This window comes from Panthera pardus, unplaced genomic scaffold, assembly GCF_024362965.1.
Source record: "Panthera pardus isolate Hobbes unplaced genomic scaffold, ASM2436296v1 HiC_scaffold_27, whole genome shotgun sequence".
Taxonomy (NCBI): Eukaryota; Metazoa; Chordata; class Mammalia; order Carnivora; family Felidae; genus Panthera; species Panthera pardus.
The window spans coordinates 8597168-8610154 of NW_026526843.1; the positions used below are offsets into that span (position 1 = coordinate 8597168).

Sequence of the window (12987 nt, forward strand, 5' to 3'; positions counted from 1 at the left end):
ACCTCACTCTCCTGGAAAACGTTCCTTTTCCACGTCGCTGATGTATTCCATTTTCTCCTTCGTAGCATCTATCCAACTGTAATGTGCCCAGGGACCTCAGAAGGAGATTATTTAATGGCTGGTCCCTTCCTCCTCGCTACTAAGCTCCAGGGGGACACGGATGGCATCTGGGCTGTAGCAGACCCTCAGGATTATTACAAATCAACTATTCCTTAGGAAAAACTCCTCTTTCTCCACAATTCCATGCCAAGCCAGACACTTCTTGTTTTCGTTTGTTTTTCAGCTGCTATGTTCGTCTAGGTATTGCTTCTCAAATCCACAGTTTTAGGGGATCGGTGGATTCTTGTTTTCACAGGGATTTTGGTTTCGTCTGACTTTTATAGTTAAATCAACTGGACAAGCTGTGCTACAATGTAAAACATTCGTCATGTAAATTAATCACTCAGTACTAACTGTTCTGTTTCATCGTATCTATAACCCTCAAGGTTCTATTATTTGGTGCCAGGAAATGTCTCGTTACGTGCGGGTATGTTCGTGTGTCTGTGTACGTGAGTCGCGTTTTAAGAATGCTGCAAAACACCGGTGGCCATCGCCGGAGCTGCAGCGGCCAACATGAAGTTCAATCCGTTTGTGACCTCGGACCGGAGCAAGAACCGTAAGAGGCATTTCAACGCAGCTTCCCACATTCGCAGGAAGATCATGTCTTCCCCTCTTCCCAAAGAGCTGCGACAGAAGTACAACGTTCGATCCACGGGCATCCGGAAGGACGATGAAGTACACGTTGTGCGAGGACACTACAAGGGTCAGCAAATTGGCAAAGTGGTCCAGGTTTACAGGAAGAAATACGTCATCTACACCGAACGAGTACAGCGAGAGAAGGCCAATGGCACAACTGGCCACGTGGGCATCCACCCCAGCAAGGTGGTTATGACTACACCAAAGCTGGACAAAGGCTGCAAAAAGATCCTTGAACGCAAAGCCAAATCTCGCCAAGTAGGAAAGGAAAAGGGCAAACAGAAGGAAGAAACAATCGAGAAGATGTGGGAATAAAGTAATCTTCTATACGACATTAAATAAAAACTGTTAGAATGAAACAACAAAAAAAAAGAATTATGAAAAACACAAATCCAAGGAGTTACACGGACCTGAGAATAAATGATGTTTGAATTTCTTTCTTGCTCCCTTTCGTGTCTTAAGATATCAAGTTGAACTTTCCAAGATTAAGAGATTCCAAGAGGAACAATTCCGGTGATCTCAGAAGCATCTATTTCAAAGGCTTGTTTTTACTAATAAAGACTAAATGTAGGCCAATGGAATCCAGCTACTGTATTTTATGTTCAAATGTGGTCAGACTTGGACTGAAATCCTGGCTTTGCTAATCCTTAGCCGTGTGAGATTGAGAACATTGCTTTACCTTCCTAAGCCTCTGTTGAACAGGATAAACAAACTTGTCTATGTTCTATCTCCCGCTACAAAGAACCGACAAAGATTAGCGTATAAGAATAAAGATCCCCCTGAAATCAATTAAAAGAAAGCTAATGACCCAAAAGAAAAACGGGCGTAGGATTTGATGAAGTCATTCGCAGAAGAGGAAACCTGGATGGCGAGTAAATACAGGAAACAATGCTCCCTAGTTACCATGGAAATATGAAGGAAGACCACAAAAGATACATTGCGGCCCATGATCCAATTGGCAAAAATATTAGCGTCTGGCAATGTGAAACATGGCAAGGAGACAGAGAAGTCGATCTTTTCAGACATTGCAAACGGAATTGTAAATGTGCAGGATGCTTTAGCTCTATCTGGTAACAGAGGTTCACGGCACGGGAGGCAGGAAGCACGCTTCTTGACATCTCTAAGAAGACACGTACAAGGTTGTCCCCTACGACACTGTGCGAGCACAGAACCGGGGAGAAAAAGTCCACTGACAGGAGGATGGCTGAACAATTGTAGTAAGTTTACACAAAAGGATACTATGCAGCAGCGGACGTGAATAAACTTAAGCTACACTTCCCAACGTGGATGCATCTCAAAAACCTAATTTTGGCCAAAAAGCCACCTGCGGTACGAAGCCTACAGTGTGAACACGTCTCCAGAACGTTTAAGACCCTGGGAAAAATACGCTGTATTACTCAGGGATTCATACAGGCACGTGTTGTGCAGACAGAAAGCCCGCAGCAAAATTATAAAGACACGCATGGGAATGGTAAACACCAAATTCGAGAAAAGAGTCACCTCTCCAGAGTGGGAAGAAGAGAGATAAATGTGATCATGGAGGCGTACACAGGGGGCTTCAACTATATTTCTCCTGTTTTATTTCGTGAGCTGGGTACCGCGGCCTTTAAATTGTAGGTGGGAGTCTTCGTAAATATCCTTTTTTTTTTTTTTTTTTCAGAGAGATTGAGAGAAAGAGAGAGAGAGCTCAAGTTGGGGGCGGGGCAGAGGGAGAGAGAGAATCTTAAGCAGGCTCCACGCCCAGTGCACGGGGCCCCATCTCACGACTGTGAGATCATGACCTGAGCTGAAATCAGGAGTCAGACGCTCAACCGACTGAGCCACGCAGGCGCCCCCGTAAATATCCTTTCATGGTGACCTAAGACTCCTAACGCCTGAGCCTGCTTTATATAACTCAACATCAACTCTACTGCCCTGCGTTACGTGGAGATCGAAAGTCACAGTCTACTCGAGCAGCGCCCCAACCGTGCACAGCCCCAGTCCTCCTGATGTTGTGTGTGAAGCGCCTCGCTCGTCTGTCGCCGGGTAACACCCACTTGATTCGCTCGTGGTTTTTCAATTAGGACTGGGCTCATCTGGGTGGTTCTTCGGCCGGTCTTGACAGTGGTTTCTTCAGCCATCGGAGCAACCAGGGGCTAGGCTCAGCTCACGCGTCAGCACGGCTGGGACTCTCTTGCTCTCCACGTAGCCCGAAAGCTTCTCTCTCTCCACATGGTTTCTGTAGCGTCTCCCATGGTGGCTCAAACGTTCCGCCCGCACGGAACCAAAGCCAGCCAGATCTTAGAACCCAGAACTAGCTTGGGGTCATTTCTGCTGCCTTTTATTGGTTAACTCACGTCCGAGCCCCGGTCTTGATGCAGAGAGAGAGAGCGAGGGAGCTACACAGATGGAAATCTATGCCTATTGCTTAGCAACCCAGCCTCGTGGGCCCTCTATTCTGTCACTGAGCAGGCACGATTACTGGGTGCTGGGCACTTCGGAACCCCAGAAGGAAGAGCGGCGGCTCACGTCCTCGAGGAGTTTGGAGCGCAGCCAACAAAGAAGTGGGGCCAGAGCCTATCTTCCCGGCGGACACGAGGTGACCTTGCAGGCCGAATCAAAAGCCGGGAGACATCCAGGCTAGGTGACAGCCACAATAGCCACTTGACCTAACAGGCGGAGCCCTCGGTCACAAAAGGGCATCTGATTAGTCTAACAAGGCGTAGTTTTTGTAAGGACACGAGGCTGTTACCGGCCCGGGGCCTCGCTGTTTACATCAACATTTTTTCAGATTCTGCAACGGCTACCTACCTTTGCCCCATACAACCTAGTAGTATTTGCCTTGTTCGTAACAGGTGCCAAACAAACATCTGCTTTTAGGTCGAACTGAATTGCTCAGTGATTATTTTAATGTCTAAGAAATGTTGTTTTACTACCTGCGACACTTAGAATGCTACCGTAAGAAATACTCAGTAAGGATGGAAACCAATTTGCCAATAAATTTCGTATTAAAAATAATAATAATAAAAATAAATAAATAAACATGAAAAAAAGAAAAAGACAACTCAACAGAAAATTGGATCAAGGATACAAACAGAAAACTCTCATAAGGGGAAATATGGGTAGTCAACAAAACCTTCTAAAAGATGTTCCACATTGCTAATAATTAAAGCAACACCAATGAACAACAAAAAAAAGAAAGAAGAAAGAAAGAAAGAAAGAAAGAAAGAAAGAAAGAAAGAAAGAAAGAAAAGAAAAGAAAAGAAATAGTAAGGGCGCCTGGGTGGCTCAGTCGGTGAAGCGTCCGACTTCAGCTCAGCTCATGATCGCACGGTTGGTGTTCGAGCCCCGCGTTGGGCTCTGTGCTGAGGGCTAGGAGCCTAAAGCCTGCTTTGGATTCTGTGTCTCTCTCTCTCCTTCTTTCTCTCTGCCCATCCCCTGCTTGGTCTCTCTCTCTATCTCTCACTCTCTCTCTCTCACAAATAAATAAACATCGAAAAAAAAATACCCAGACCTCCCAAGACAGAGATATACACCCACATATACATACATATGTACTATGTACAACAGCTATCAGTCCCAGATTATTTTAGTTCGCTTTTAGCCAACTGCATTTTTTAAAGTTCCCAGACACTTCCACAAGCAAATCGGCACCACTTGTACTCCACAGCTAATCACTTTTAATTCTTCCAGCAGTCATTTGGATAATATCAGACATAATGAAACCACTTATCGGTAACGTGGGTCTAATTCCCCCTATGCAAAATCGTCCCTTTTAATTCGGGTTTGGAATCCCTGCCAGAGCTCTTGAGGCTGCTCTTTCTATAGGGTCATTACTGAAGGAAGTTTATTTTTATGATAATAAATTCTAACACAAATAGACCTCACACAATAACACAGGACCCCAGCTCGTTTTTCCCAACAGTGGTCAATATTACCCGAGTGAACAAGCAGGCGGTTTCCGAACCGCACCAAGTGTACTGATGTGGGTTATGCAGGTGACCCCCGGATCCCTGACCGTCTGTCGTGGCAACAAGGATTTAAATTAAATGGGATCTTACGAAACCAGATAGGACGAAGGGCACCTGGCTGGCTGCGTTGGTAGAGCGTGTGACTCTTGATCTCAGGGTCTTGCGTTTGAGCCTCACGTTGGGTGTGGAGGTTACTTACAAATTGAAATCTTTTTAAAAATTCAGATATGAAGAGACTGAGGGCAGCACTGTTATTATCTCTAATGCAAATAAAGATTGCAGCACATTTGTTTTTAAGGCACGATTTTTCTTGGTGGCTTAGCTGGCATCATTAAGGCCCTTTGTGTGGGTTTAATCCGCCTACTCAAGAGCGTGATGCTATTTTCACTCTTTAAAGCGACATGAACTTGGTTAACGGAAGACAGAAGATGAATCCCCAAGGATCCGCAACCAAAAGCAGTACTTATGGGAGAAATCAGTCTACTATCTGGGCTGGAGAAAATCAGCTGAAGACAAGTGCCTAGTGGCCAGGAAATGGAAAGGAAGGAGAAGAAAGGAAAATAGGAAGGGAACGAGTCAAAGCCACCTTCATGGTCTTGACCATTCTTCACTATGGGATCCTTTCTCGTGTCCAGGCTCCTCCTTGCACGCCCAGTACCTGGCAGCCTAAAATTGCAGGAAGAAGGGCGGTGATGCTGTTAATGCCTAAAGGAAAGAAGTGTCCAGGCTCGCTCCCCAAGTAGCCAGGCACTCTGTCTTTCGGCATAAAACTTGGAAAATAAAGGCAGGCACAGTATGAGAAACAGCTTTGTCTTAAAGTATCTAAAGAGGGAAAAAGACCAAATTGCAATCTGAAACTTGCCGTGAAGTGTGTTTTATTCATTCCGTTTTCCTGTCTTGGGACATCTACATCCTCACAAATGGATTCATGCTGTACCAATGACTCTTCGTGTTAGAATTCTTGGACCAAATTCACAGGAAAAAAAAAAAAATCAGCCCTCGGTCTCTTGAATATTTTGTTGTTGTTGTTCAACTCGACCAGACCTGTGATTCATTAGCCGCTTGTCATGTTTTGATATGTGGATCAGGAATTGATCAATGGCTGGCAAAATTTAATAAAAGGAGCTCATTTCTGGAGAAACGAGCTCGTTGCCATGCCAACTATCGATCTTCCCTGATGGAGACGAGGTAGTCAGTCACAAAATGGGCCCTGTTAGGCAGGCCCTACTGTCTATCCAGAGGAAATCACTGGGTTGCCAACCTCAAATGAGTTCTTAGAAATGACTTCAGGTTCACCGTGGAGAGAACTGGGGTACGCGTGTTGGCAGGAAAGAATCTGCCTGGCGACTGCACGAGACACAACCATCCCATTGAGCACCTGAGAATCCTGTCAGATGGCTGGTCTGGAATGCAACCTTACTGAAATGCAGCACTTGTGCCCTGCTTAGCATATTGTAGCCACGGAGAGAGAAAGAACCGCTTAATCTATTCCCGCTTCATGTTTATGAAGTGTAAACGCCAAGAAATCTGTTTACTCTGTGTCATTATGTACTCACTTCCTAGGTGTGAGAAAGATTAATAGTGCCTTTATCAAAGAGAGATCTGGGGCTGTCCTTCGTTGTACAACATAAAGGCCAGGGCGAAAAGAGAGAAAAGAATAATCGAAGAATTCTTTGAACTTCTGGAAACTATGAAAACTCCTTTAAAGTTAAGAAGTCATCAGAATATTTGAAAACGTCACAGGTTCCAATTTGAGAAATTCCATTCGCTTTTATAGGAACGAAGACGATTTTAACCACAGGGATTGTGTTTTACTCCATTGTTACCAAGGGAATCAAGGGCTCTTCATATTCTTTCAACACTTATTTGCATGCCCACCACGTAGCAGGCAGAGCTCACGAATGGAACCGCTACGTGTTGACCATGTTCACATATATCGATCAATTGATTTTCGACAAGGGCACCAAAACCATTTATTGGGGAAAGGACAGTCTCTTCAACAAATGGCGCTGGGACAACTGCATATCCACATGCGAAAGAATGAAATGGAACCCTTACCTTACACCATATACAAAAAATAACTCAAAAGATCAAAGACCTAAATGTAAGAGCTAAAACACAAAATTCTTAGAAGAAAACATTGGAGGAAATCCTCATGACGTCAGATTTGGCAACAACTTCATGCATATGATTCCAGAAGGACAAACAATAAAAGAATAAAACAGGGGCGCCCGGCTGGCTCAGTTGGCGGGGCACGCGCCTCTTGATCTCAGGGTCGTGAGTTCGAGCCCCATGTTGGGTGTAGAGATTACTTAAATAAATAAAACTTTAAAAATAGATTTAGCAATCCCTATCAAAATAACACCAGCATTCTTCACAGAGCTAAAACAAACAACCCTAAATGTGTTTCTGGGAACCAGAAAAGACCCCAAATAGCCAAAGCAATCTTGAAAAGGAAAACCAAAGCAGGAGGCATCACAATCCCAGACTTCAAGCTATACTACAAAACTGTAATCATCAAGACAGTATGGTACTGGCACAAAAACAGACACTCAGGTCAATGGAACAGAATAGAAAACCCAGAAATGGACCCACACACGTATGGCCAACTCATCTTTGACAAAGCAGGAAAGAATATCCGATGGAATAAAGACAGTCTCTTCAGCAAGTGGTGCTGGGAAAACTGGACAGCGACACGCAGAAGAATGAACCTGGACCATTTTCTTACACCAGACACAAGAATAAACTCAAGATGGATGAAAGACCTAAACGTAAGACAGGAAGCCATCAAAATCCTCAAGGAGAAAGGAGGCAAAAACCTCTTTGACCTTGGCCGCAGCAACTTCTTACTCAACACATCTCCAGAGGCAAGGGAAACAAAAGCAAAAATGAACTACTGGGACCTCATCAAAATAAAACGCTTCTGCACAGTGAAGGAAACAATCAGCAAAACTAAAAGGCAACCGACGGAATAGGAGAAGATATTTGCAAACGGCATATCATATAAAGGGTTAGTATCCAAAATCTATAAAGAACTTATCAAACTCAACACCCAAAAAAGAAATAATCCAGTGAAGAAATGGGCAAAAGATATGAATAGACACTTCTCCAAAGAAGACATCCAGATGGCTAACAGATACATGAAAAGACGTTCAACATCACTCATCATCCGGGAAATACAAATCAAAACCACAGTGAGGTACCACCTCACACCTGTCAGAATGACTAACATTCACAAGTCAGGCAACAAGAGATGTTGGCGAGGATGCGGAGAAAGAGGATCTCTTTTGCATTGTTGGTGGGAATGCAAGCTGGTGCGGCCACTCCTGAAAACAGGATGGAGGTTCCTCAAAAAATTAAAAATAGAACTACCCTCCGACCCAGCAATTGCACTACTAGGCATTTATCCAAGGGATATAGGTGTGCTGTTTCGAAGGGGTATATGCACCCCAATGTTTATAGCAGCACTATCGACAATAGCCAAAGTCTGGAAAGAGCCCAAATGTCCATCGGTGGATGAATGGATACAGAAGGTGTGGTATATATATATGTGTATATATATATGTATAAGTATATATATGTATATGTATGTGTATATATACACATACATACACACAATGGAGTATTACTCGGCAATCAAAAAGAATGAAATCTTGCCATTTGCAACTACGTGGATGGAACTGGAGGGTATTATGCTAAGTGACATTAGTCAGTCAGAGAAAGACAAATACATATGACTTCACTCATATGAGAACTTTAAGATACAAAACAGATGAACATAAGGGAGGGAAGCAAAAATCATGTAAAAACGGGGAGGGGGACAGAATAAGAGACTCTTAAATATGGAGAACAAACTGAGGGTTACTGGAGGGGTGGTGGGGGGGGATGGGCTAAATGGGTCAGGGGCACTAAGGAATCGATTCCTGAAATCATTGTTGCACTATATGCGAACTAACTTGGATGTAATTTAAAAATTAATTAATTTAAAAAAAACCCAAAAATAACAAAAATAAAAATAGATTTAAAAACATTTTTAAAAGAAAAAAATAGTGGGGTGCCTGGGTGGCTCAGTCGGTTAAGCGTCTGACTTTGGCTCAGGTCACGATCTCACGGTTCGTGGGTTCAAGCCCCGCATCGGGCTCTGTGCTGACAGCTCGGAGCCTGGAGCCTGCTGCCGATTCTGTGTCTCCCTCTCTCTCTGCCCCTCCCCCTGCTCACACTCTGTCTCTCTGTGTCTCTCAAAAATAAATAAATGCAAGAGATTTTTTGTAAAGAAAAAAATAGATAAATTGGATTTCACCAAAATGGAGAACTTTTGTGCATTAAAGGATACTATCAAGAAAAACAAAAAGACAACCTACTACATGGGAGAAAATATTTGCAAATCATATATCTGATAAGTCTTTAATACCAGAAATATATCAAGAACCCTTATCATCCAACAATAACAACCCAATTCAAAAATGGGCAAAGGATTGAATACACGTATTTCCGAGGTAGATCTACAAAGGGCCAATGAGCACATGAAAAGATGTGGCAACATCATAATTCATCAGGGAAATGCAAATTAAAACCACGAGACACCACTTGAAACCTACCACAAGGGCTAAAATAACTAACACACACAGAAAACAAGTGTTGGGTGAGGATGTGAAGAAAACGGAATCCTCACACGTGGCCGGTGGAAATGGAAAATGGTAAAGCCACTGTGGAAAAGAGTTTGGTGGTTTCTCAAAAGACTGAGCGTGGAACTACTCTACGACCCAGCAATTCCATTGCAAAAGAATGGAAAGCAAGGGCTCAAACAGATCTTTGTACGTAGCAGTATTATTCACAATAGCCCAGAGGTGGAAAGAACGCAAGCGTCCATCAACAGATGAATGGATAAATGAAATGCGATAGATACATACCATAGAATGCTATTCAGCCATAAAAAGGAACGAAATGTGTTACGTTGCTACGACGTGGGTGAACCTGGTGGCATTGCGCTAAGGAAAAGAAGTGATACACAAAAAGACAAATATTATAGGGTTCCACTTCCATGAAGTAACTAGAATAGTCAAGTTCCTAGAAAGAGAAAGTCGAACAGTGGTCACCAGGGCTGGAGAGGGCAATGGGGAGTTGTTGAATGAGGACAGAGTTGATTCCTGATTTAAGAAAAAACAACAGCAGTGGGATGGGCACTGGGTGTTGTACGTAAGTGATGAATCATGGGAATCTACTCCCGAAGCCAAGAGCACACTGTATACATCGTACGTTAGCCAACCGAACAATAAAGTATATTCTTAAAAAAATAATAAGAAACAAAATAAAATAAAGCTCAGAAGAAATATTATAGCTTTCAAAACAATAAAATAAAAATAATTAAAAAAAAAAAAAACCAACAGAACCGGAGCCCTACAACATGAATTTTCATGACTAAAAGGAGAGGATTTTTAATGCAACAGACTAACAACTTTAAGGAGCATAAGGATTTATAATGATCATACCCAACACCTAACACAAGCCTAACATAGAGCTGGGTAGTGGCTGACGAGTTGCAAGGTACGTGTTTCTGCCACACCGTAGTCGCCGATGGCAATCGACTCTTTCCTGGTCTGTCCCTCCACTAGACTGGCAGTTCCTTGAGGGTGAAACCGGGTCTTGGTACCTGGAGCGTGCTGTCGAGCACTTGGTGCACGGTAGAAAACCAACGCATTTCCCAGAGTTCTTCCCAAGACTTGGGAGGTCTTGTGATTCTGTGCGATGAGAAATGGCATTTCCTTGTTTCACGCTTCCCAGTGAGAACGTCGCAGTGCAGAAAGTTGCGTTGTATTTGCTTCTTTACTGGTTTGTCTCCCTCGTCTAGACTGTGAGCGCCTGGAGACGAGGGACTGTCCTTTATTCATCTTTGCGTCCCAACTTCTAGAACAATGCCTGACGTGTACTAGCAGGTGCTCAGTGCGTGTATAAGGCATGAAAGAAGCAGACCAGAATTGGACCGGATGTTTGCATTTTGCTTTGTGAAAGAAGGCTGACACTGGGAGGGGAAGGTCCTGGAACAGTGCTTGGTATGGAGTAGGCACTCAGGGAACCGTCTTGGATGAATGGATGGATGGATGGATGGATGGACGGATGAACCTTACTCCCTATTCGGATGGTCGATGTTGGTTTGGGTTTTTCTTTTCCAGAGAAGGACACCGGAGAACATGTCTCACTCAGCCTCTTCTAAGCGCGTTTAAATGAGCTCCTTCCCATCATGAACTTAGGCTTATCCAAATAAATAGGAGGCTGTCCAGGTTTTCAGATGTTGGAGGAAGTAGGAGATGGTAACAGTTTGGGGGGTGGATACCAACAGGGAAAACACTAAAAGGCCAAGAATTTTCCAGCTGAAGGACGGTAAAATAGACAAAGAGGAAGAGAAAGAAAACTAAAAAAAGGAATGTAGGGGAGAGATCACTCGTGGATGTTGGCATCCTGCAATCTGCAGGGAGAGATTAATAGAGCATCACCTCCTGCTGTAAGCCCTTAGAAAATGTTTTCAAGGGCTAGTTCGCGTGCTCTCACTATGTGCAGTTTGGGGAGCCTAAGTTAAAAACAGTCCAGTGACCTGGCTCTGTTTTGCATAATGGCCTCTGCCTTCTGAGTTCCCTGCTGAGATCCCCCCCCCCCCCCGACTCCCTTCCGCAACGTCATCGCAAGATGGCCTACGGTAGGTGTTCGTCTTGGGACGCGCTTTGCCATCAGGAGCAACGAGTCCCTCCATCCGGGAATATGTGGTTTCTAACCCGTGGCCAGCAAATCCACCGACGCGTGGTTCAGCCGGGGAGCACTTACGACCGGCAGTACCGAGATTCAGCCCAAACTGGCCGCTGCCGGTCACACGGGGCTGTCAGCCGTGTCCGCAGGCAGCCCCGCGTGGCAATCCATTCTCCGTGGCTGTAAATAATTCTTGAGACCCAGCCCACCGGTGGGACTTCCTACCATATGGAGTTTTGTGTGTGTGTGTGATGATACTTCGTAAACACCAGGTGACGGTGCATCGTTTGGGGCCCTGCCAAGCTTCCTCTCTAAGCATGACTGTCTGTAGAGGGCCCGTGACTCAGCCGATTGCTCTGAAAGGCTCCTTTCGTTCCTAAATACTTGGTAGCAAAGGTAGCTTTGAGATACACAAAAGTGGGACTTCCGCGTGCTCGCGAAGAAGAGGCCTGGAAGTATCTCTAATTACAAAAGGCAAACGAGGCGTCGATTTGTGGGATAAGACAAGGATGCTAACACCTTCGGGGCGGGGGGGGGGGCGGTTTACAAAGAAATTACGCGAATGGCATATCCTTAGGTCTCGCGGCACAGCCTCTTCTTATGTGTAGACAACCTCTGCAGCTCCTTTTGCATTGGTCGTGGTAAGGCGGTTTGAACATCCCTCCACATTCAGGTGCGCCCTAGCCACACGGTCTCGCGGGACCGCTTGAGCCCGTCCCGACCACGCTCGGAGTCCCCGCATTCCGCGAGACCTGGTCTTCGCTATGTGCCACTTTAGCACCTGAAAATAATCTCTTTATTGTTCCAAGAAGAACAGCGCTCACTCATCTCACGAGTGCAAAGCACACGCCGGGCCACCTTCCGTGGCTGCAGCGAGAAGGACGCGGTTTTTAAATCTTCCTTGAGGAGCTCACAGGCTAACGAGGAAGGGAACCGAGACGCTGTGATCTGTTGTGACTCGTGGCGCACAGAGCGGGGCACACGGCAGGCACTTGAAACTGCCCATTGGTTCACTTTCAGATGCCCAACCAAGCCAATGACCACGCAGAACCTAAACTGCCTGCTTTCTTCTGCTCTGTGTATCTACTTCTCACTATTTCTTAAAAATGGGGTTGAGGACAGGGAGGCCCTGATGCCGTAATAACTTAAGCCAAAGCCTCCTCTGTGGTTTTAGTTCCTATTTTCATTTTATTTTATTGTATGCTATTCTATTCATTTTAAGTTTATTTATTTTGGGGACAGAGAGAGAGTGAGTAGGGGACAAGCAGGGAGAGAGGAGACAGAGAATCCCAAGCAGACTTTAAGAGCAGGCTGACAGCACAGAGCCCGACGCGGGGCTCAAACTCACGAACCTTGAGATCACGACCTGAACCATGAGATCACGACCTGAGCCCAGACCAAGAGTCGGACGCTCAACTGACTGAGCCACCCAGGCACCCCCCACCCCCCGCTTATTTTATTTTTTTACTGTTTACTTATTTTTGAGAGAGAGCACGAGGGAGGGAGGGGCAGAGACTGGGGGGGCGACAGAGGGTTCGAAGCCGGCTCTGCGTTGACAGCATGG

At 45.0% G+C, this 12987-nt stretch overlaps 1 protein-coding gene across 1 annotated transcript; it reads left to right on the top strand.

The window, feature by feature from the left end:
* Positions 1–587: 587 nt before the first annotated feature.
* Positions 588–1088, top strand: LOC109250436 (60S ribosomal protein L26-like). The gene has a single exon (XM_019421477.2). It carries the CDS (start codon positions 613–615, stop codon positions 1048–1050), a length of 438 nt encoding a protein of 145 aa, XP_019277022.2. The 5' UTR covers positions 588–612; the 3' UTR covers positions 1051–1088.
* Positions 1089–12987: the final 11899 nt, after the last annotated feature.